This window comes from Filicampus tigris, chromosome 4 (genome assembly GCF_054856515.1).
Source record: "Filicampus tigris isolate MCC_2025a chromosome 4, RoL_Ftig_1.0, whole genome shotgun sequence".
NCBI classification, from domain to species: Eukaryota; Metazoa; Chordata; class Actinopteri; order Syngnathiformes; family Syngnathidae; genus Filicampus; species Filicampus tigris.
The window spans coordinates 2,030,001-2,052,900 of record NC_141220.1 but is presented as its reverse complement, the minus strand read 5'-3'; the positions used below and the strand labels follow the sequence as shown (position 1 = coordinate 2,052,900).

Genomic DNA, 22,900 nt, shown 5'->3' with positions numbered 1-22,900 from the left:
GTGAGGCCAGGTATTTATGTATAATTATTTATTTCTGCCTTTTGTCTCTGTAGCATGCATTTGTGACCCTTTGGGCTCTCTGAATGGAGGAATCTGTGATGGGAGGACAGACATCAGGCTAGGACTCATTTCTGGCCAATGCCGCTGCAAAGTCAACGTGGAGGGAGAACACTGTGACCGCTGCAAACAGGAATATTACGGGCTCACTGATTCGCAAGAAGGCTGCAAAGGTTGGATATGCACATTTGACTGGTACTGTACATATTCGCACAGTCAAGGTTTCTTCTGGTTTCAAATCTCATTTCTGGCCTGTCTGTATGGCGCTTGCAAGTTCTCCTGTGCTTCCATTTTCTCAGATTAGTCCAGTTTCCTCCCACATTCCAAGAGCATACTTTACGAAGACCAAATTGCCCATATGTGAGAGTGTGACTGGCTGTGACTGACTGGCGACCAGTCCAGCGTGAACGCCAACTCTTGCCAGTGCAAGCACACCCACAACTCTGAATATAAAAAGCAGTAGAAAATCGATGAATGGAGCACTGATTTGTACTATATACTGATATAGACTATAAATACAGCAATTAGATATTGTTGAAATAGTAAAGCGGGAAAGATGAGATGAAAAAAGTAACTTTAAAGCAGAAGTGAACCCCAAATTTTTCTTTACAAGAATATGCTCTATGCAGCACCACTAGTCAAAACAGCATTCTGATTGATGTTATGTTTGTTAAATATTAGTTAAGTCGTAAAATCCACCCATTTTTGTCCATCTCAGGGGGCGGCCATTTTGTCACCAGCTGTCAACTGAAAATGACATCCCAGTGACTCAGGGATCAGGTAGCAACCAATCATGGCTCGGCTTCAGAAAACAGGTGAGCCGTGATTGGTTGTTACCTGAGCATTGAGCAACTGTGACAGCAAGTCACAAAATGGCCGCCCCCTGAGATGGCTAGAAACAAGTGGATTTTCCTGCTTAACCCATTAAGCCCGGGAGCGCATAACCGCGTTTCTACCACTAGAGCCGGGAGCACTGTTGCGTTTTTCTACCTTTCAAACCGGGGGAGCGGATACTTCACTGTCCTTTTTTAATGCAATTCTCCGTCTCTTCGCCAACTTAATGCATCAGAATATACACGTGACGGTGTCGCGAGACCGCGGAGGATGTCGTGGAATTTTTTCAAGCCGTAGGTAGGCTAATGGCGGACGCCGTCGATCGCCGGGAGCTCTGATTAAAGCAAGTAACGGCAGTGATATATAGACGACGTCCACGAACAGTGGAACGAGTGGAACGTGATATGATATGGTTTGTAGACAATTACGATATTGACGTCTTTGTAACAGATTAGAGGATGGTAATTACCCCTCGATTTTTAAAAAATTAAAATAGTACTTCTCTTGCACTGACATGTTATTTTTACATCTTCGATTGAAATAGTAAATAATAATAAATTCTGCCTGTGTGAAAGCCACATGTCTAAGCTCTTTAATTCGTTTGGAATTATGTTTCTGTCTGCTACAGGGGCTGAGATATTAATCATTTTGTAAGTGTTGAATTTCTGGGAGAGCTTCAGATTTTCAAGGGTAATTCCAAAGGCGACCTTAGGTTTTGGGGAGCTGTTGAGAAAGGCGCTTTAGGCCCTAATGAGTTAACTCATATTCCTCAAACGCAATATTAATCAGAATGCCGTGCATGGAACATATTATTGAAAAGAAAATTTGGGGGTTGACTTCAAATATTTGGATGAATGGTTATAGAGGGATTCTAAGGTTTAGGATGGAGTTCCATTCCTGCGGGTGGCGTTATAACACGTAATTATAGCCTACATAAATTGGAATGTGCCATAGTCTTATCACTAAAGTCATAATGTCAGTCAATATCAATCAAAAATAAAAAATTTGTATTTTTCTCTAGGCCAAAAATAATCAAATGAAAAACAGTAAGTACAGCAGCAACTGAGCGTGCCTTCTTGTGCTGTGTACTCATGTCAGAAAGACCTATCTGTTCTTGAAATGTAAAGATAGTATGTAATCAAAAATTGTCTTTCTTTTTCAGCCTGCACTTGCAGCCTTCTGGGAACAGTTCCTGGTGGAAATCCTTGCGACAGTGAGACAGGAAACTGCTTCTGTAAACGACTGGTGATTGGAAAGGACTGTGACCACTGTGTGGTGAGTTAATCATGTACAAGTGCAAACAACGCTCAAGCTACTAAAAGCTGGGAAACTGGGGGAGTTGATTCTACACCTATGTGCTGTTAGATATGATCGCGTGTGAAGAAGTGAAGCTTGGATGATTTCATCTCGTTTTTACGAGACGTAACCAGGTGTGATGACATAAAACGCTACCATCTGTTCTCTCTCTTTGTGTCTGTTTAAAGTCTGAGCACTGGGGTCTCAGCAATGATATGGATGGCTGCAGACCATGCGACTGTGACTTGGGGGGAGCAATCAACAACCAGTGAGTTTATGCACAATATCGAACAACCCTGCAGTAGTTATGGAAACTGCAAACAAGTCACATTTGCAAACTACTGGCTGCAAGTGAACATGGAACATTTTATTTGATCATGTCATTCAATTACACTGGTCAACAAAAGTTTACTATTAAAAAAAATCCGAGATGCAAGGAAAACCTTTCTAGATTACTAGATTACTTTGCGCTGAATCCGAATATGCCCTTGTTTTTTGTCTAGATTATGTTCTAGAGTCTAGAACATCAGGGTTCAATAATAATAATAATAATAATATTATTTATGAATGAATTGTTAGATTCAGCAACAAGTGGATTTTTTTTTCTGAAATGTCATAGCTATAAATTACGACATGATGAAATTTGTATTGCGCAAGCTTTTATAGGTCAAAATGAAAAACAAAAAATAAAAATATCTCAAAAACCTGACGTGCTAGAAAAGAAGAAAAGACATTTTTGAAATCAACATCCAAAATACATTTAAGCTCGTATCTCACCGAGCGGCGAGGTTTGGCGAGTGTTTGCACACGGCCCCAATGTTGATTTTTCGTCAGGGTTCGTCCAAGGTTGCAAACGGTCGTGAAGACGTTTGCCAGATGTGCGCCCACAGTTTTAACGGTCGCAAACAGCTTTTGTTGTCGCCAGGAAATTTTGAACATGTTCAAAATTACATTGCGACAAGAAAAATCGTTTGGGACCGTTAAAACTGTTGGCGAAAACATCTTTGGCGACCTTGAACGAACTCCCTCTAAAAATCAACATTCGCTATGTGCGCAAAACCTGCGGCGCTCTGTGAGATACGGACTTTAGAGACACATAAAGCCATCTCTGATTGGCTCAGGTAACAACAACCGATCGCAGCTCAGCTTGTGAACGTTAGGAGAGCCGTGATTGGTTTTGACCGAAGTCCTCAAAAGTGTGATGCCATTTGACAGCAAGTGGAAAAATGCGTTTTTAAGGGTGTTGATTTGACATGAAAAATAATGGTTATCAAATTCATTATAGACAAAATATTAACTTTTTACTGATGAAAATGGAAACAATTTGAAGTAAGTAGAGTATCCCTTCAAGAAATATAATTTGTTGATTGCTGTATATTAAAACGGGAAACTAATTGGTTTATATAAAACCCTCCCTGGGATTAACCGGCAAAAAAATGATACTTAAAATGTGTTAGTTGCTCCTCAAATGAAGATACTGATTCGCAAAATTACTCCTAAAAGAAAAAAAAGTTATTTTGAGCTTTGCATGATACCGGCCACCACAGTTTTCCCATTACAGCACGTTGTGATGTGCGCTGCTCAATCGCTTGGAGTGTGATGAAGAGTCGCCAACTGTATTTTTGGGGGTTTTTTTGTTTCGTGATGGTCCACTTCAATCACCCTCGACCTTGTCGCTCGGTCTGACTGAATGAAAAGCAATTCACAGATCCATAACGTACTGTTGTTCTCTTAGATGCGATCAGCTGACTGGTCAGTGCGTCTGCAGAGATCACATGTTCGGCCGTCGCTGTGATCAAGTTGAGTCCGGATTCTACTTCATTGCTCTGGACCACTACACCTACGAGGCAGAAGATGCCAAGTTGGGGCCCGTGAGTCACCTTTTAACATTTCTTCTCTAAATTCTCCACTGACAATATTATAATACCTATTGTACATTTACGGAAATTCTCCCATATACACTTTTACTCAGAAAAATACACATTTAGTCCGATGACACTGGAAACTTTTTCTTTTTTGTGTGGCCCTAATATTAGATCATAAGATATACAGACATGCTCTTGATGGACATTGTGTTATCCTGGGTGACTGCACACCAAAATGCTAAAAGTTTTCAGCCATTAATAGAAAGATTAAATGTACGTGTGTTATTCTTGGATTAATTATTTGATTTTTGGTACACTAAAGGTAAATACATCAGTGCGGCTTTTAGTGATATTCATGTATGGTATGTGGCCTTCAGTGATGGGAATTTGTAAATATAAACATTTTGTTCGCTGTTGTTACCCTGCCATTTCGTCTTGAGTGCTGGAGCATAGCCCTGCTGACATTTGAACAAAAAAGAAAGAAGAACCAGATTGGATTTGTTTGTATGCCAGCCAGTCACTGAGCACATACAGGATAGACTTTCAAACTAACATTCACACAGTTAGTCAGTGGTAAAAGAAACCATGCTGGTTGCACAAACGTTGATTGAATTCTACTCGATCATGACCAGGGCTGGACTGGCTATGGGGTACACCGGGAAAATGCCTGGTGGGCTGGCAGTTCTCGGGCCCGATTGCAACGCTGTTCTTTGTTTTGTTTTGTTTTGTTTTCTAAGAGACCAACTCACAGTTTAGAGGGGGCGGCCCATTGGTCCATCTAACTATATAAACATGGAACCTACCAAAAGAAAGCTTTGATCCTCTTCTTTCATCAGAAAAAAGTATGTTTCTACCTGTTACCATTCTTTAGTAAACAGAAGTTGAACATTGGTAAGGTTCTTAAAAATAGTTGTTTCCAAGAAAGATTCTGAGAAAAAGAGCTTTTTGTGAAAGCATTTCAAGCAGAACTTTCTCTTCGATGCTGTTTTTTTTTTTTTTGCATTTGTGATACCTCAAATATCCAAACAATGCTTTATTACATCATAAAGAACACAAAAAATGACTCTTTGATCGCAAAATAACAGTTTATTGCAAGACAAACACTGCACTGTGCGTGTTCACGTTGACGCCTCTAAAAGGGGTGGTCTCTTCTAGGGCTGTTCGACTTTGCCTAACAAGAGAATCACGATTATTTAATCTCAAACCCGATTTTACGATTACGATTTCTTTATAAAATAAAAAATGAATGAAAAACGAAGTATTTTGAATGTCTTTTATTTAATCTTAATTTTCCTTTCTTTGAACTCAAAATGCCAGTCAATTTAATTTAATACACACAGAACAATCCATTGGGATTAACAGCATTTTACTTACACAATAGATTTCAGATCTGTTCTTAATTAAACCAATAATGAAAGAAGAAAGTACATATACCATCTGAAACGAAATCATCAACATGAGAGAAGGTAGCCAGTCAATTCTGTAAACGAAACAGTCTGTCAGCAAGTCATTTTGCCAACCAGCTAGTGACTAGCCTTTCACCTTTCTCCCTGGTCTTACTTAAACATAAATCAATCAATGTTTCGGTTCAAGATCGCTTAATCGAGCAGCCCTAGTCTCTTCTCTCCTGTCTGACTACATTGAGACTAAATCATTTTTCTGGGGAATTCTAGTCAATTTTCCAGACTTACGGCGGTCAACACGATCACATGCACGTTACATCATCCCCTTTCCTTTCAAACAAAGATGACGATGGGACTATGTCACCTTTCTTCGATTGGAAAAAGATCTGTTGAAGAGTGAGAGTGCCACCTCTTCACGTGAACAAAACTAAACGTTTTGGATTAAAGTTGAATACAAACAAGATTAAAAATCACTTCATGTTTACTTTTCTTTAGCACAGTGCATTTCCCTAATTTTACTCATATAATTTAACTCCCTTCTGCATTCAAAAAAGGTTTGGTGCCCAAGAAAAGTGAAGTATGTTTACAAGTATTTCTTTTAGTATTCATCTGTAGTTTCATAGTATTAGTGTACCACAGCATAGTGTATAGTTTTTGGTTCCAGTTTAAAATGCACTAAACATTTACAGAAAAAAATTAAGGATACAGTGTCACCTTCAATTGCAATTACTCCATCATTTATAAACTTGTCAGGAATATTGGTACAAGATGCAACGTTTAAAACAAGTTGAATGTATTATCGTCTTAATTGTCTTCATTCTTCATCCGTACATACCTTAAGAATTCGAGATATAAGCTACTGACGGCAATATAAGAAGAGTATCTGCTTACTGGTGCGATTATGCTGTGATTTACATATGATCCGATAATTCGAATAATGTTACGACTACTGTTGGTTATTAGTCAACTACCAAAATAATCGTTTGTGGCAGCCCTGTAGGATAGCAATTCACAGCGACCCTGCTTGCAGTTCTACGTTTTACTGCTGCTAAGTATGGGCAGTGCGGCGGCGGCAGGAGGGCCAACCAGACAGTCTTGTTCATGTTAAAAACAAAATATATATTTTTTATGCCTTTTTAAAGTGTTTGCCTTTTGTTTTTATCCCCAAGAAAACACATCAATTGTAAATGGTCTGTCACTTGCATAGTGCTTTTCTACCTTACTTTACTTTAAGTGCTTCACACTGTACCTCGTTTACCTGACGCAGCATCAGGAGCAACTGGGGGTTCAGTATCTTGCTCAAGGATACTTTGACATGGTCACAACGGCTGGGGATCAAACCCACAACCTCTGGGTTGGGAGACGACCACTCTATCACTGAGCCATGCCGCCCAATAAATAAATAAATAAATTGTCCGGGCAAAACCGTCCGGCCAAAGTCACAATTTGATAAATTTAATATTTTTTCAAAATCTATCTATTGGTCAGGCCATTTGTTGGTGTTATTTGATTACTTTATATTTATTTATTTTCTTTCTTTTTTCTTTTTCTTTTTTTTTCTACAAATGAATGACAATCTGAAATGTAAACGATTTGCTTTCTTTGATGATGCAATGTTAATGGTTGACCGAACAAGGCATTTTTTGGGTCGTCTGAATAGTGACAATTTCTGAGGATTCCGCCTGACGGCAGCAAAATATGTTTGCTGGGTCGGATAAATATTTGCACTCGCTATTGATTCTGAATTGTATTATTATTATTTCAGAAAAAAAAACGCAGCAGTCAAACTCAAGCCCCATTTTGGAATAATCCAGTAAATCTTGAATTTTATATTTATATAGGAATCCTGCTGGTTGACTTAATAAAAAAAAATAAATAAATAAAAAAAAAGTTAACAGAATGGGCTACTCTTGGCCTGCAGGCCATATGGGACACGCTCATAGCATATCAGCACTTATATCAGCTAAATACTGCTTCTTGAAAGATGGTTTTGCTGCTTGCCTAACGACTTTGGTTCCTTTAGGGCGCACGTGTGGTTTCAAGGCCCCACCCACTGGACCACCGGCCCACTTGGACAGGTATTGGCTTGGTCAATGTCCCTGAGGGAGCGTTCCTTGAATTCACTGTTGACAACATTCCTCACTCCATGGAGTACAACATTCTCATCCGCTATGAGCCTCAGGTAGGATCACAGTGTGAAAGGATTTCAGTTTGACATTATAAGACAGTTAATAGAAGGACGGACACATTTAACATGAAAACTACAAAGCCTATTTCCACAAAACATTCTACATGAGTGGGACAGTGTGTATGGTTGCCCTGTGATTGAATGGCGTTTTTTTCCCCCTACTTTATTTCAACTGGGTAAAAAAAAAAATCATTGAGATTTCAAATCTCTTTTCTTTAGATACGTTCACACCGGACACATTTTTAAACATTGTGCGAGGTGATCCCACACTGAGTCGATGCCGACGGCGCGCTGTGACACGAAAGGGAAGCGGGCAAAGGGAATGGCGGGTTTGCGCAAAATGAATTAGAAGACCAAGCGAAACAACTGACATGTCAATTTTTTTCATTATTTTTTCCTTTTTACGTTAATGGGATTTACTTATTACAGACATCCCATTGACGTGAAAATAAATTATAGAAAAAAGACCAAATTGGACATAAGTGTTTTTCACTGAACAGCGACGATATGCATGATTACTTATAGAGTCATACTAAAAACATATTATACATGTTAGTGTTAAAGCAATGCATCTTACATAATATAATACAAAATATTATTTCTTCATTCATCAAAACTTGAAAATATAAACATACTAGAGAAAAAAATTAGTATGATTATAAAATCATTGCAAACATTGGAATAGGAGCGACGGTGCGCTAGACTTGAGATGGGACGCCAACGGGCACTCACACACATTTGTGCCGTGCCCCCTTGTCGCTCAAGTTGTGCAAAATAGAACCACGGCAAAATGGTGTGACACCTGCGTAGCCAAAGCCAATCAGAGTCCAGCATCTATTCAGCAAATGAAAGACAGGCTGGCACCCGTGAGCTTTTCAACCTGGTGCAGGAGTTGGTTTATCTTGTAAGCATATTTGCATGACTTGATTACAACTGTGGGTTCTAATTTATGAGCCTATAATATTCTATTGAAATAAGATGTACAGCTGCTGTCATCAATACTAATAATACATTCCAGTGACTTTATACAGGGATTAGATGTGGGTGCGTATCTGTGTCAGAGAAAGAAGCTTGTCGATGGTCCGCTAGGTGGTGGGACTTGTGGGACAACAAGAAGAAAGCAGTTGCTATGTCGTCCATTGTTGAAGTGGTTCGTAAACAAGTAATGCCCGCCTCTTCTCTGATACATGTGTCGCGAGGGACGCACAAATGAATAACCACAATCCAGAGCTGGGCTTTGTGGGTCGGAACGGGGCGGGGTCCGACAATGTTTGTGAATATGGCCGGGGGGGTCGCGGTCGAAAGGGTACCCAGGTCAAGGGTGGAGGGTCGCGGCCGGACGGGCAAAAAAGGGTCAAGTGCCCAGCTCTGCCGCAATCAAACACGCGCGCGGCACGCCACGCCACACTTGAGGTTGCGTCCGTTGTGAACGTAGCATGAGAGTAACTGGACCACGGGGGCAGCAAGGACATAGTTACAACAATATAACACAAAACATTAGTCATACACAATAAGCACATAATACACTAAAATCATAATCAGTACAAAATAATTCAACAACATATTTGGCAATTTTCAAAGCTGTCACATTTGCCACAGTCACAAAACATTTTTTCACGTTTACAATAGATTTGAATTCTCTCACAGAGTAAGAGGTTGTGTCAAATTCAGATACTTTTGTAAGTTATTCCATAAAAAGTGAGCTGCATGTTTGAATGCTGCCTTACCCAGCTGACCCTGGGAACTCTCATTTGAGGGATGTTTTGAGTTAGCAAACCATACAGCTGTTGGTTTTAACACAATTATGCCTAGTAAGTTTAAACCATTAATGCACCTGGCGAAACATCTCTCTATAAGCTAAGGGCGACTTTACAGTCACCCTCTAAAAGCTGGTAAAAGTCTCTAAAAGTTCTCCCAGAAATTCAACACCTACAAAATAATTAATATCTCAGCCCCTGTAGCAGACAGAAACATAATTCAAAAAGCTTTTGAGACCTTAGACAAGTGGCTTGCATGCAGGCCCGAGTTTATTCATCTTTATGTATCGAAGATGTAAAAATAAAGTGTCAGTGTAAGAGAAGCACTATTTTTAATTCTAAAAATCGAGTGATAATTACCATCCTCTATTCTGTTTCAACGCGTCGATATCGTCATTGTCTGAACCATATATCACGATCGGCTGGTTCCACTGGTTCAAAGTCCACAAGCACGTCATCTATATCACTGCCGTTACGTATTTCAGAGCTCCCTGTAACGAGTGGTAGTGAGCTGAGGGAATACTTCGTCATGGACGAGTGTAGTTGGATAGCCGAAGGAGCAAAGACTTCTTGATGTTCCACAAGCCGTTGTTTAATTTGCGATAAAACAATACTTCCCCCGCATACCGCGCGTTACTCAAGAACGTAGCTGTCGGGTACACCCGACCGAGTCCATGACAAAAAGTGTACCGAAGTTTAGGTAAAAAGTAGTGACTAACATAATAAACCCAAGAGGCGCCACCGTGTGGTGCGATGCCGTACCACAATAACTGTTACATCCCGCAATCATCTGTGTCCACCATTACTGACATCCTCTGAGGGCTCTCGACACGTCACGGCTATATTCGGATGCATTTCATTGGCTAAGAGGCCAATAATTGTTTAAAAAAAGGAAAAAGACTTTCCCGGCTGCAACGGTAGAAAGATGCGCTCCTGCCTCTAGTGGTAGAAACGCTCTAAATGGGTGAAAACAGTTTAAAATCCACATTGTTATAATATAAATAGTACTATTGTTTGGTTACGTATTGATGCGCCACTGACGTGTCACTGAGTGACGTCAGTAGTGTGAGACCGAGTTGAATGTACCGCAAGCGCTGTTCTATATTATTAAAGTCTGTTGCCCGGTTGGGATTAAGCAGACAAAGTGTCTCCTCATGTGAATATAGAACCAACATAAAACACATTTGACCTCTTCGCTCTGTGCCCAGCTGGGCATAAAACCCTCAACAAGTTATTGGAACACGGCAATTCCTCCACCACGAAACAGTTTGCTGTGTTCCTTCAGCTGCCTGACCAATGGGAGGAAGTTCTGATGACAGTGATGAGACCAGGACCGATCAGAGCAGATAGTCGTTGCATAAATACTGTGCCAGATGACGACCACCAAATGATTTCACTCCACCCTGGGTCACGGTAATGTTCATCAACAAAACCTTTATTTGATCGATATAGTTTATTCAAAAAGTTACTGAAGTAAAGGTAGCTCTTAACTACACCCATTGCTGCATTTTTATGATCTCATTTCATGTGTTCATGTCTCGAAAGCATGGTTTCTTTCTTTTTTTTTTTTTTTGCACGTAGAGTCAGTGGCTTGATTGATTTTGCCCGGATTGTTTTTCCATGACACTTTTATGAACACCATTTTGTTTAAACTCATCTGATGTGTTGCCAAATGCTGCATTGTTTCCCTTTATGTGTCATTGTGTTCAAAGCAGTCTGGTTCAAACTTTGCAGATGGTTCACATTTCCTTTGTGCTTTTCGCAGACATGTGGCTCTTCCCAGACCGGTTTGTTTTGTATCTGGTCTGAACTACACCATCCGCCTCAGTCTGCCATTGTATTCAGCCCTCAGTGATGTGCAGTCTCCATACACGCTCATTGATTCGGTGAGGATACATTTCATCTACGATCTAATTTGAAAACTCAAAGACAACTTAAGGCTCATTTGTAAGCATTGAGCTGGCTTGCAACTTTCAAATGGAAACATCTTCTTCTTATCAGATTGTGCTGATGCCTCACTGTAAGAACTTGGACCTCTTTACCACCTCCGAAGGGCAATCTGGTGGAAACAGTGGATGGGAAACGTTTCAACGATATCGGTGTATGGAGAATAGCCAGAGCGTTATCAAGACACCCATGACGGACATTTGCCAAAACTTAATCTTCAGCATTTCTGCTCTGCTACATCAGGGAGCCAAAGGTAGAACTTTGAGCAGAAATGGAGGTTGTTGAGAAAGATCAAAACATAGAGCTGTGTCTGTCCCTTCCAGAATGTCAGTGTGACCCTCAAGGCTCTCTGAGTACAGTCTGCAACGTGAGTGGAGGTCAATGTCAGTGTCGACCGCATGTCGTTGGTCGAAACTGTGACAGATGTGCTCCAGCCACTTTCCAGTTTGGACCAAGTGGCTGCAAAGGTATCCACGCCAACTTCATCTTGCAATAGAGCGTTTGCAGAACAACACATCCGTAAATCTCAGGGCCACAAGGGACAACGTTTTCCACAGCCTAACATGCTGCCGCATAAATAATAGTGCGTCTTATTTGCAGATTTTCCTGATACGAGGAATGTACTGTTCTTCTAATCTTAGCTTCTCTTGAACTGAACAAAATTGTTCTATTGTTTCTGAACTTTTCACTGAGTTCAATTTGAATTTTTAACTTTTCAAGTTATTTCATCAAATCCGCACACAATATTGTGATGGAGGCCATACGCACTTCTCATGCAGAAAACAGCAAGTAATGCCTTCCTTGCAGCCTTCAAGTTGAAAGCGGTCAACCTTGCCTTTGAAAAGCCAATTGAGCAGCTGCACATGACCTTGAAGTCAATTAATTGGTGATACGACTGAAGTTGGTAGACTTTATATATCTAATATGTGCAACCTTTTAGATTTCCCCCCCCCCCATTTTTTAGTGGGTGTTGCTAATGTACCAGTACACTCAATATACTTTATAAAATACAGTACGTATTTTAAAGACATGTTAAGAGTATTCTCGTTTTGATTTGGAAAAACAAATGACATAGACGGGAAAAAAATGGGCTTCCGACTACGCTTAGTCCGAGTATTTTTTAAAGTTTCCCGTCTATCATTTATCGCCTACAAAATGGGCGTCCGTCATAGGCGGATAGGCGGACCGGTCCGTCACATAGGTGGTATGCCCAGCTCCGTTGTTCATCGGGATGTTGGGAATCACATTATTTTATTGTTTTATAAAAAAGGAAAAATAAAAACTACAACTTTTAACAGACAACACAACAGTACATCATTTACTAACACGTGGTATGCCTCTGGTATTGTGCAAGCTAACCATTATGAATATGATCAAATGACTCATTTGTTGTGAACAGATAAAACAACGTGATTTTCTGTTCGCAGAATGCAACTGTGACGCTCAAGGCTCACAGAGACGTCTTTGCGATCAGCTCACTGGCCAATGTGTGTGTGTTTCGGGAGCATACGGACGTCAGTGTAATCGCTGCCTGCCGGGCTACTGGGGCTTCCCTACGTGCCGTCCGTGCTCTTGTAATGGACACGCGGAGGACTGCGATGCTCACACGGGACAGTGCCTCAACTGCCGGGACTTCAGCACAGGGCACAACTGTGACAGGTGAACGAGTATTGGATTCAGGGGTGGAGCCAGAACGTGGCTAATGGGTGGGCCTGAATATTTCTCTCACTGAGCACTATTCTCCCGTGAATGATATATTCAAATAAAATGACAAACTGAATAATATAAAGTTCCTTAGACAACCACAATTATGCCATTCTTAATATTCAATTTAAAAAAAAACCCACAAATTTCATAATTTACTACTTTCATGATGGCTCACCTGTTTTCTGAAGCTGAGCCCTGATTGGTCGTTACCTGTGTCCTGTGTAGTCCTGATGTCATTTTTAGTCGACAGAAATGACAAAATGGCCGCCCCCTGAGATGGACAAAAACAGGTGGAGTTTACCGCTTAACTCATATTCCGCAATATCAATCAGAACGCCGTGCTTCGACTATTGGGCCAGAGTAGAACATATTCTTGTCAAGAACATTTTTGGGTTGACTTCCCTTCCAAACTTGGTATCCATTGGCAGTGAATATAGATGCAAAGCATTCCTTAGTAATACTGTACTGAAAAAAATATCAAAATCAGATATAAATATCATCAATCACAATAGTGTCAACAAAAAAAAAATCTCAAACAGTCCAAGCCCGAATACAGACTAATATTGAAACGACTTATAGATGTAGAAAGATTCGTATTGAATGTGTAGTGACTAATCATAGATATGGAAGTCACTCAGTCAAAGGTAATAATGAACACATCATTTGTACAAGGAAGACGAAGCTACGACAGGCTCGGTGTTTCGGTGTTTCGCTTGTCTCTAAACAAAGACAATTGGCTACCTGCTGCTGCTGCCACCTGCTGGTATGGAAGAGTACAATGTCGTAAAGACATGATTACCCTGCCAGGCGCTAGACCGCACAGACACACAAATGAGACCATTTCCCACGGCACACCTGACAGTAGGTGTGCCGCGGCACACAGTTTGAAAAACACTGCTCTATACTACCGACCTGATAGCTAAAGGGACCGTTTGCAGAAAGTCGAGGTGCTAGCTAGAAGGTAATAAAATAATTAAAGTACACAAGGAGGAAGACTAGTTCAAGGTATGTATGTAACAGACAGTCTCATGCTCTATGTCTTATTTTAAGGTGCATGGATGGTTACTATGGTGACCTGACGCTGGGCTCTGGTGACCATTGTCGCCCCTGCATGTGTCCTGATGGTCCAGGCAGCCTGCGGCAATTTGCAGGAAGTTGTTTCCGTGGTGATAATTCCCAGCAAGCTGTCTGTGTCTGTAACACTGGATACAAAGGTACCACGTTCACCACTGATGCACGAGTACAGATTTTGTTTTTCATTCACAAAATGATAATGGGACACCAAACGCTAAAAAAAGTTTTAGAAAACAAATGTCTGATGAAGACAGTTTAATATTTGCTTCCAGAATTGGTTGTCTCTAGGAATACAGTATGAAGAAAGAAGAAGCATTGGAATCTGGTCCCATTTTTTTTCTGCCAGGTGCTCGCTGCAATGAGTGCTCCCCTGGTTACTTTGGAAACCCTCATGAGATGGGAGGGTCGTGCCAGCCCTGTCAGTGCAACAACAATATCGATATGTTGGACCCGGAATCCTGCAACGCCCAAACTGGCGAGTGCCTGCGCTGCCTGTATCACAGTGAAGGGCATTCCTGCGAAACTTGCGTGATAGGTTACTATGGCAAAGCACTACAGCAAGACTGCAGGAGTAAGTTGACTTTACCATGTCAAAAACAGCTCCTAGTCACATTCACACATTCCTTTAGGTGTCCAAATGCTGCTTGGTAATTGCTCATGAGGTGTCGCTGTTGTCCACAGAGTGTGTTTGTAACCAGCTGGGTAGTGATAGTGCCAGCTGCCCTTCATCAGGTGACTGTCACTGTGACCGCAGCAGCGGTCAGTGTCATTGTCTCCCGAATGTAATTGGCCAGCACTGTGATCGTTGCGCGCCGGACACCTGGAACATGGCAAGCGGGAAGGGCTGTCAGGCTTGTGACTGCAACACCAAACATTCGGATGGGACCTCATGTAATGAGGTGAGCAATATGGCGATCTGAAATATTCATAATATGCAATAATAGGTGCTTCGCCCCCACTAGTCCAAACACGATATTCTGATTAATATTGCGTTTATGGAATTGGAATTAAGCAGAAAAGTCCACCCGTTTTTATCCAACTCAGGTGGCTACCATGTGGGATCAATAAAGGCATTCTTATTCTTATTCTTATTCTTATGTTGTCGTGTGCTGCCACCTGCTGTCATCTCAAACTGATGTCATAGTACCCACGGGCTCAGCTTGCAAATGTCACTTGACCAAACCCAGAAAAAAGGTGAGCCGTGACGTTCGTAAAAGTGAGCCTGTGGGCACCGTGATGTCATATTCAGTTGACAGCAGGTGGCAGCACAGGACAAAATGGCAGCCACCTGAGGTGGATTTTTTTGATTAATTCCTATCCCACAAAAATAGTTTTAATCAGAATACCATGTTTAGACTAATGTTGGGACATAGAACACAATATTGCAAAACTTGACTTGCGCATTAAAGCGGAAGTCAACCCAAACATTGTTTTTTTTCAAGAATATGTTCTATGCAGGCTCACTAGTTGAGACAAGGCATTCTGATTAATATTGCATTTGTGGAATAAGAGTTAATCCACCCGTTTTTAGCCATCAAAGGTAACGACCAATCATGGCTCAGCTTCAGAAAACAGGTGAGCCGCGATTGGTCGTTACCTGAGCCCCGAGCAACTGTGATGTCGTTTTCAGCCGACAGAAGTGACAAAATGGCCGCCCCCTCAGATGGCTAAAAACGGGTGGATTTTGCTGCTTAACTCATATTCAGAGGTGCGTAGAGTAACTCAAGTAAAAGTACTGTTACTTCAGAATAATATGACTCAAGTAGAAGTAAAAAGTAGTAATCCAAATAATTACTTGAGTCAAAGTTAAAAAGTACTTGGTGAAAAAACTACTCAAGTACTGAGTAACTGTAGCAACGTCTCATTTATTATTATTATTTTTTAAAACAACCTCCAATCAGACGAAAATACAAAATCATCTTCATGCAAATTAAAGTCCATCCAATCAATAAAATGAATTACATTTAATTAAAGAATAACTTAAATTAATCTTAAGGTAAATTCAGGTACTTTAATAAAAAATAAAATAATAATAGTATCAATAAAGCACAAGTAGCACAAAATTTCAGCACCTGTACTTTTTTTTAACAGGCTCCACAGGCAGAACAGCAAAGTAGCCTTGAACTCATATAAACTGTGTGCCTGTGTGCGTGTGTCTGTGTGTTTCAGACTGTGTTTATGTGGCAAAACATGCAAAAACAAACATTTTTCCCAAAGAATCTCCTCTTCTGTGTCTGAATAGTCAGCATTGCTGCGTGAGAATTTCCAATCCGTTTCATCCGAAAACAACTCTTTCCCGCAGCTGAAGTTGAATATGATCACGTGACGATACAGCTACGTTTGATTGGTGAAACACAGTCACATGGTGCAGCCTGGCGCAGATCTCTGACAAAATAAATGCGCCTTTCTCTGAGTGAGTGAGTGAGAGAGAGAGAGAGAGAGAGATTTTCGATTTTCTCCTGTTTTTCTTTTCCTCGTTTCTAATTCACGTAAAACTATCGGAACACCTCATGGCCCGAGGGGCGAATGACGAGGACGCTGCATAGACATATCTATCACATATCTATCTATCTACCTGTCTATCTACACACATAGACACATATGGTAGAGGTCCCTCTGAGCCAATGGGATGCCAGGAAGATGCTAGGTAATAGCCAATTGCAGAGCAGCTATGAGTATGTTGCGTTCAGGAAACTCTGGAGTTGCGACTAGCAGCCCATACTGTATTTTTACCTTTCGTATCCTGAAATTTCTTTCATAAAAAGAGGCAATATTTTCCTGTTGAGGCGTTTCGTAACTTGAAAATTTCGTATGAACAAACGTTCGTAAGTAGAGGTACCACTGTATTAATCAGAATGCCTTGTTTCAACTAGTGGGCCTGCATAGAACATATTCTTGAAAAAAAATGTTTGGGTTGACTTCCTCGTTAACACCTATTTTGCAGCTCATTATTATTAAGGGAATGCATTTGCAGTGAAAATGTGTTGTTCACACTTTACATGCTCTTCCTATAGATCAGCGGTCAATGTTCATGCATGCCAGGCTTTGGCGGCAGGACGTGCCGAGAATGTAGAGCGCTCTTCTGGGGAGACCCGGAGGTCAAATGTCACAGTAGGGGATTTGTATAGAAAATGGATGGATGGACGTGATATCGAAACGTGTATGCTAAACGTGCTTCTCCCACCAGAATGTGACTGTGAATCCGATGGCATCACTCAGCCGCAGTGCAACAAAGACAACGGTCACTGCGATTGCATCGAAGGAGTGTCTGGTCCACGTTGTGATACTTGTGCCCGTGGGTTCTCTGGTACCTTTCCCAACTGCCAACGCTGCCACCAATGCTTCGCTGAGTGGGATGCCGTCATTGGACAATTAACCAATCAGACACACCGCCTTGCAAACAAAGTAAACGCTATCAAAATGAGTGGAGTGGGCGGGCCCTACAGAAAGTCTCTTGACACGATGGAAAGGAGTGTATCGGACATCCACGCCGTCCTCAACCAAAACCCGGCCGCACAACCTCTAAGCGAGATCCAACAGCTCTTACAAGAGGCCAGGTAAGAATGCATTCAGTAGCCTAAGATCTTATCTGTCAAATCTAACCTGTCACCTCTTTGTGTCCATTAGTGACTTGATGGGGTCTTTGAGTCAATCACTGAACCACACGGAAAAGAGTCTACTCAATATGCAAGAGGAGAATAGCAATATGGAGGGCAAGCTAAAGTTGCTGATGGCAGATGCTCAGAAACTGGAGCAGACCGTTCAGGACATTCTGGATCAGATTGAGTTCATCAAGAATTCCGACATCAGAGGTTGCTTGAGAGATATGTTTTGGTGTTTATTATGACAAGCTTGACATGGAGTTGTTGTTCTTGTACTATTGCTGTACCTTTAGTCAAGAAGATTTCATTGTTGACTCATATAAATAAGACTCCCAGAAATAAGTTATTCTTATTCATTGGTGAGTCCACATAATGATGAAAAATCATATGATGATGAAAAATCTTTCAATACGAGCCAAAATGAGATGAAGCACAGCTCTATCAAAGCTAATCCAATTCAAAGGAAACATTGTGTGCAGGGTCATATGATGTCAGACCAAGTTGCATCTTGACCTCATCCATATTATGCATTTAGCAGCAATTCAAATTCAGTCAAAGAGGCGGTGTGTTTTCATACCACCACTTTTTTCAGCTCGTTTAAACATCCATCCATCCACTGAAGAAGAAAACTGAACAGTTTCCCTGATTTATGATTTATGAATGATTTTAAAAAATTGACTTGTGTTGTTTTTATTACATACGCCGTTACCAGGGGCAGCTAGCAGTGTCACTAAGTACTTGCTGCAGTCTCGGGGTGCTGAAGAACGAGCAAATGCATCCACCACTGACCCCGACAGCCCTGTGGAGAACTCTGCTAAAGTACGGAAACTCACAGAGGACAAGATGGAGCAAACCAGAGATGAGTTCGTTAGGAGACACGCTGAGCATGCGCAGAGACTGGATGACCTGGCGGGTCAAATCCAGACTCTGGACCTGACACAGCTCAGTCACAAGGTACAAATATATGCTAGGGTTATCGTCAACAGATACAGGGGCTCGCGGAAGCCCCCTTTTGACCTTATGCCATATATCAGGCCTGATACATACATTTGTACGTATATCTATTAAAAGGATCGATTTATGATTTTATAAATCGTTATCGGGCTATCAAAAGGAGAAACAATTCGATTTGATTCATCGTTTTTTTTTAAACCCAGCCTTAGAGACTTGCAGCTGTAATCGTAGCCAAAGGTGATTCTACAAAGTATTAACTCGGGGGGGTGAATAGTTTTGCACACCCCCAATATAAAATAATGTATGAATTCCATTGCAATCAACATTATTATTTGTGTCTCACAAAAAATTCCGATTTGATGTCTTTAAGCGTGAAACCTGACATGTGGCAAAAGGTCAAAAAGTTGAAGGGGGCTGAATTTTTCGTTACTACATTACAGCAGACAATTCACCATGCGTAGCTCGTCTGTGTGTCTTCTAAAGTAGCTGAAAGGTCCAGTGCAGTGCAACTTGAATGGCGCTAGAGAAAAAACAAGACATTGGAGAGTTCAGCGAGACCCTCGAGCAGGGGTTTCTGACTCATTTTAGCTCAGGGGCCACGTGGAGGAAAGTGTATTCCCAAGTGGGCCAGACCGGTAAAATCATGGTGTACAACTTCAAACCAACAACTTCAGATTGTTTTCTTTCATGCAGTCCAAAATAGTACAAGCACAACATCACTGTTAATGATAAAGCACACGGAGAAAAGCATGATGATTATCGATTATAGGCCGCTAATGCACAAAATAAAATCCCCGGGACGGCCAGGTCTCTATCCCCCAAGAATGCGTGAGTCCATTGTAAATATACTGTTCAAAAAAATAACTTGCTTTTTGATCCTCCATATATTCTAATATAAATTAAATTGTCCATTACGGTATATATTTTTCCATTTGTTCATAGAATACATATTTTTTATAGAACACACAATGGTAAATGGCAGAGTCCCAGTCCCAGTCCGTCGGCCCTTGTCGGCGACAGCCAATCGGCGTCAAGAACGTAATCTTCACGTCACACGCAGGTGCCACACTTTCACAGGTTGAAGTGGACAAGAGTAGTAATGTGCATTTGTTTGTGCATAATTTGCATTTTGGTGGCGATTGGGCGCTGTTTTAGACAAGAAAACTGACAAAGCGAGCAATATTACCACGCTTGCCTCCCTCCTGTGAGGTAGACCGCTGAGACCGAAAACATAACATAAGTCACGCCCCAAAAAGGGGCGGGGCAATTTGTTGCAAACCTATTATATAAGTGCCAATGTTAAGCTCATCCAGGTGTCCCTTTAAGGTCGTTTCTTGTGTTGTTCTTCACAAAGAACTTTGCTTCACACTATAGTTTGTAAGATTATTGTTTGCTTTATTTATTCTTGATTCATAGTAATATTTTGCACCTTTATTTTGACTCCATCGTCTGGCTCATATGGTTTAAATTATTGATATTGCATTGTTACTAGTCACATTTTATATAGTAAAAAATAATAGTTGAATTGAATATTTTTGTAGATGTTATTAAATAGATGTTAAATAGATGAACATTTATTACCATAAATAACAGAAAGTACTGAAAGTTCTGAGATAATTGAGGGGCTTTTGAGCATAGAGTCGCTGAAGGAGAGGAGAGGACTTGTATGAACAGCATCTTGCATAGTCATTGACACAAACTTACGACCTGCATGAGAGCTCTTTTGCACTCAGTGCACACTGGTGGTCAATCGGCTTTTCGGTTATTTGCGTGTGCTTCCCAACTCTTTCGATGCAAATGTTCCTGGCCTGGCCCCTCTGTCAAATTTTATATCCCAATGTGGCCCGCAAGTCCAAAGGTTTGCCCACCCGTGGTCTAGAATAATAGTCGTTAGCAAAGTTGGAGAACTGCACCTCCGCACCCTTCTTCCTGGACAAACAACTGGTAAACATTTTTTTTCAATTATCCATTTCTATTTCATTTTATTTTGTTCCCTCCCCTATTTTTTATCTTATTTTGTGTTACTTACTTTTAGCCTTTCTGAGTTTAAAAATGTTGTGTTTGCACAGAAAAACGCACTGATGCGGTTTGGTGTGGATGCGTTGTTATTTATTTTTGTTTTTTTAACAAACGCGGCAGTTTGGATGGAATTTTTTTTCCTACACGGAGAGGAAGAAATATTGGGTTTTAAAAAAGCCCGGCCTCATGGAGACAAGACCCTAATCGTGCCTTTCCAGATCTCGCTGCCTTTGCTGGTGAGTCCCCCAGCAGAGACTGTTTGCTAACAATTTCAATTGGATGTGTCTCTACAGACATGCGGCAATCCAGCAGGCCAGGACTCATGTTCCTCTCCCTGTGGTGGATTAGGATGTGTCAATGCGGAGGGTGGCCCCATGTGTGGAGGGGAAGATTGTGATGGTGTATTGACAAAGGTTCAGTCCAGCTGGCAGAAAACCTTTGACTCTGAACAGCAAATATTAAATGCCATGGAGGAAGTGGATAACCTTGCCAAGATGGTAAACCTTCATCTTTGGGGATGTGGATTGGCTTTCAACATCATTGTTTTGGTCTCACCTGTACTCTTTTCAGGTGTCCGAGGCAAAACAAAAAGCCGATCAAGCAAAAATGAGCGCTCGCGATGTTTTCCTGAAGTCTAACAGGACCAAACACAATATTGATCAGAGCAACGAGGAGCTACGGACCCTTATTCGAGAGATTCGAGACTTCCTCACAGGTGAATGTTGCTTCCTCTGTCTTCTGTCAATCAAATTGTCAAATAATCATCAAGGCAACAAGTCATCACTATTGTGAATGAACAGGCGAAATCATCTAAAAAGGGTTTTTGTCATCGGGCTCAATAGTTAATTGAGTCGTAGATGTGATCATGTAAGACAGTGCTGAGAAAAACAGCTGCATCCTTACCAAGTCAATCTAAACATCCATCCCTAAACATGTTTCTTTTTTAGAGGATGGGGCAGACTTGGAGAGTATTGAAAAAGTTGCAAATGAGGTGCTGGCCATGCAGATGCCAACCACACGTGAGCAGCTTCAGAACCTCACAGATGAAATTCGTGAAATGGTGGGCGAGCTGGGCAACGTGGAGACTATCCTGCAGCAGAGCACTGATGACACTGCGAGAGCTCAAAGTCTGCTTGAACAGGCCCGGCAAGCTAGGTGCGGTGCCTCTCGTGTTAATTGTTCGATGGAGCGGCGACTTCGCCGGCACATGCTCAATATTAATCAATCCATAGCAATCACAAAACACGCTACCTCTGGATGAATGGATGGATAACCGTTGTCATAACGACAATAGGTTCATCCAACGCTGCAGCTGTGCTTTGCCTCTTTGCTTTACATTATCATGTTTTCCATGTACCATATTTTCCGGACTATAAGTCGCATGTTTTTTTCATAGTTCGGCCGGGGATGCGATTTATACTCTGGAGCGACGCGTGAAATTATTAACACATTATTACTGGTATATCATTTCAACCGCAAGAGGGCGCTCTAGACTAAGCGTCCGGATGGCTTCTTTAGAGCAGTGGTCCCCAACCTTTTTTCTGCCACGGACCGTGGCGGCCCGGCCCTGTAACTATTCACCGTCATCGCGGGGGGGATTACGAGTGTTACCCAATACGTCTATTTGTTTTACTCATTTGCTATCTTGTGCATTTAATATTAGCGTTACACAAGACAACTTGGCTTCCGGGGGGGTGGGGCGGGGGTTTGTAGGGGTTGTGTAATGTAAAGTAAATGGCAGATCTTCACTCAGGCTTGCTGGCAAGTCTTGGACGGAGAAACTTGGTGTAGGGCAGGGGTGCCCATTACGTCGATCGCGATCGATCGGTCGATCGCAAAGGTATCGTGGGTAGATCACCATCCGTCCTCACTACTGTATTGCTACGTTCAGATCAACTGCGTTGGGAGCATTTCTGGCGGTGCGTTTCAAAAACTTACTCAGTAGTGTAATGCCACACTCGATGATTGGCGAGGCACAACATAGACTCAAATATTTGTATATATGCCAATAAAAAGTCTGTTTCTCATATTGATATATACATACGTATATATACATCCATACATGTGATCGTATTTTGACAAAAAAACGTTTTTTTTTGCCTTAATCATCTTCTCGGGATGCTGGCCACCTTTGCTACAATCGGCTACAACCTTAGTTACACACGTCATTGATTTCTACCTCTAAAATGAAATGATG

The 22,900-nt window shown here is 41.3% G+C and overlaps 1 protein-coding gene across 2 annotated transcripts in view; it reads left to right on the top strand.

The window, feature by feature from the left end:
• lamb1a (laminin, beta 1a) overlaps positions 1–22,900 on the top strand; it is a 48,398-nt gene that overhangs the window by 20,635 nt on the left and 4,863 nt on the right. For both annotated transcript variants that reach the window (XM_086029123.1, XM_086029124.1), the window contains 20 exons: positions 54–230; positions 2,054–2,166; positions 2,376–2,455; positions 3,923–4,058; positions 7,479–7,637; positions 10,686–10,813; positions 11,166–11,286; positions 11,402–11,600; positions 11,671–11,814; positions 12,775–13,006; positions 14,105–14,268; positions 14,475–14,699; positions 14,810–15,027; positions 17,143–17,239; positions 17,316–17,685; positions 17,756–17,940; positions 18,443–18,684; positions 20,997–21,200; positions 21,274–21,418; positions 21,651–21,858. In XM_086029123.1, the coding sequence (XP_085885249.1) occupies positions 54–230; positions 2,054–2,166; positions 2,376–2,455; positions 3,923–4,058; positions 7,479–7,637; positions 10,686–10,813; positions 11,166–11,286; positions 11,402–11,600; positions 11,671–11,814; positions 12,775–13,006; positions 14,105–14,268; positions 14,475–14,699; positions 14,810–15,027; positions 17,143–17,239; positions 17,316–17,685; positions 17,756–17,940; positions 18,443–18,684; positions 20,997–21,200; positions 21,274–21,418; positions 21,651–21,858 (3,547 nt within the window). The remainder of the gene's footprint in view (positions 1–53; positions 231–2,053; positions 2,167–2,375; positions 2,456–3,922; positions 4,059–7,478; positions 7,638–10,685; positions 10,814–11,165; positions 11,287–11,401; positions 11,601–11,670; positions 11,815–12,774; positions 13,007–14,104; positions 14,269–14,474; positions 14,700–14,809; positions 15,028–17,142; positions 17,240–17,315; positions 17,686–17,755; positions 17,941–18,442; positions 18,685–20,996; positions 21,201–21,273; positions 21,419–21,650; positions 21,859–22,900) is intronic.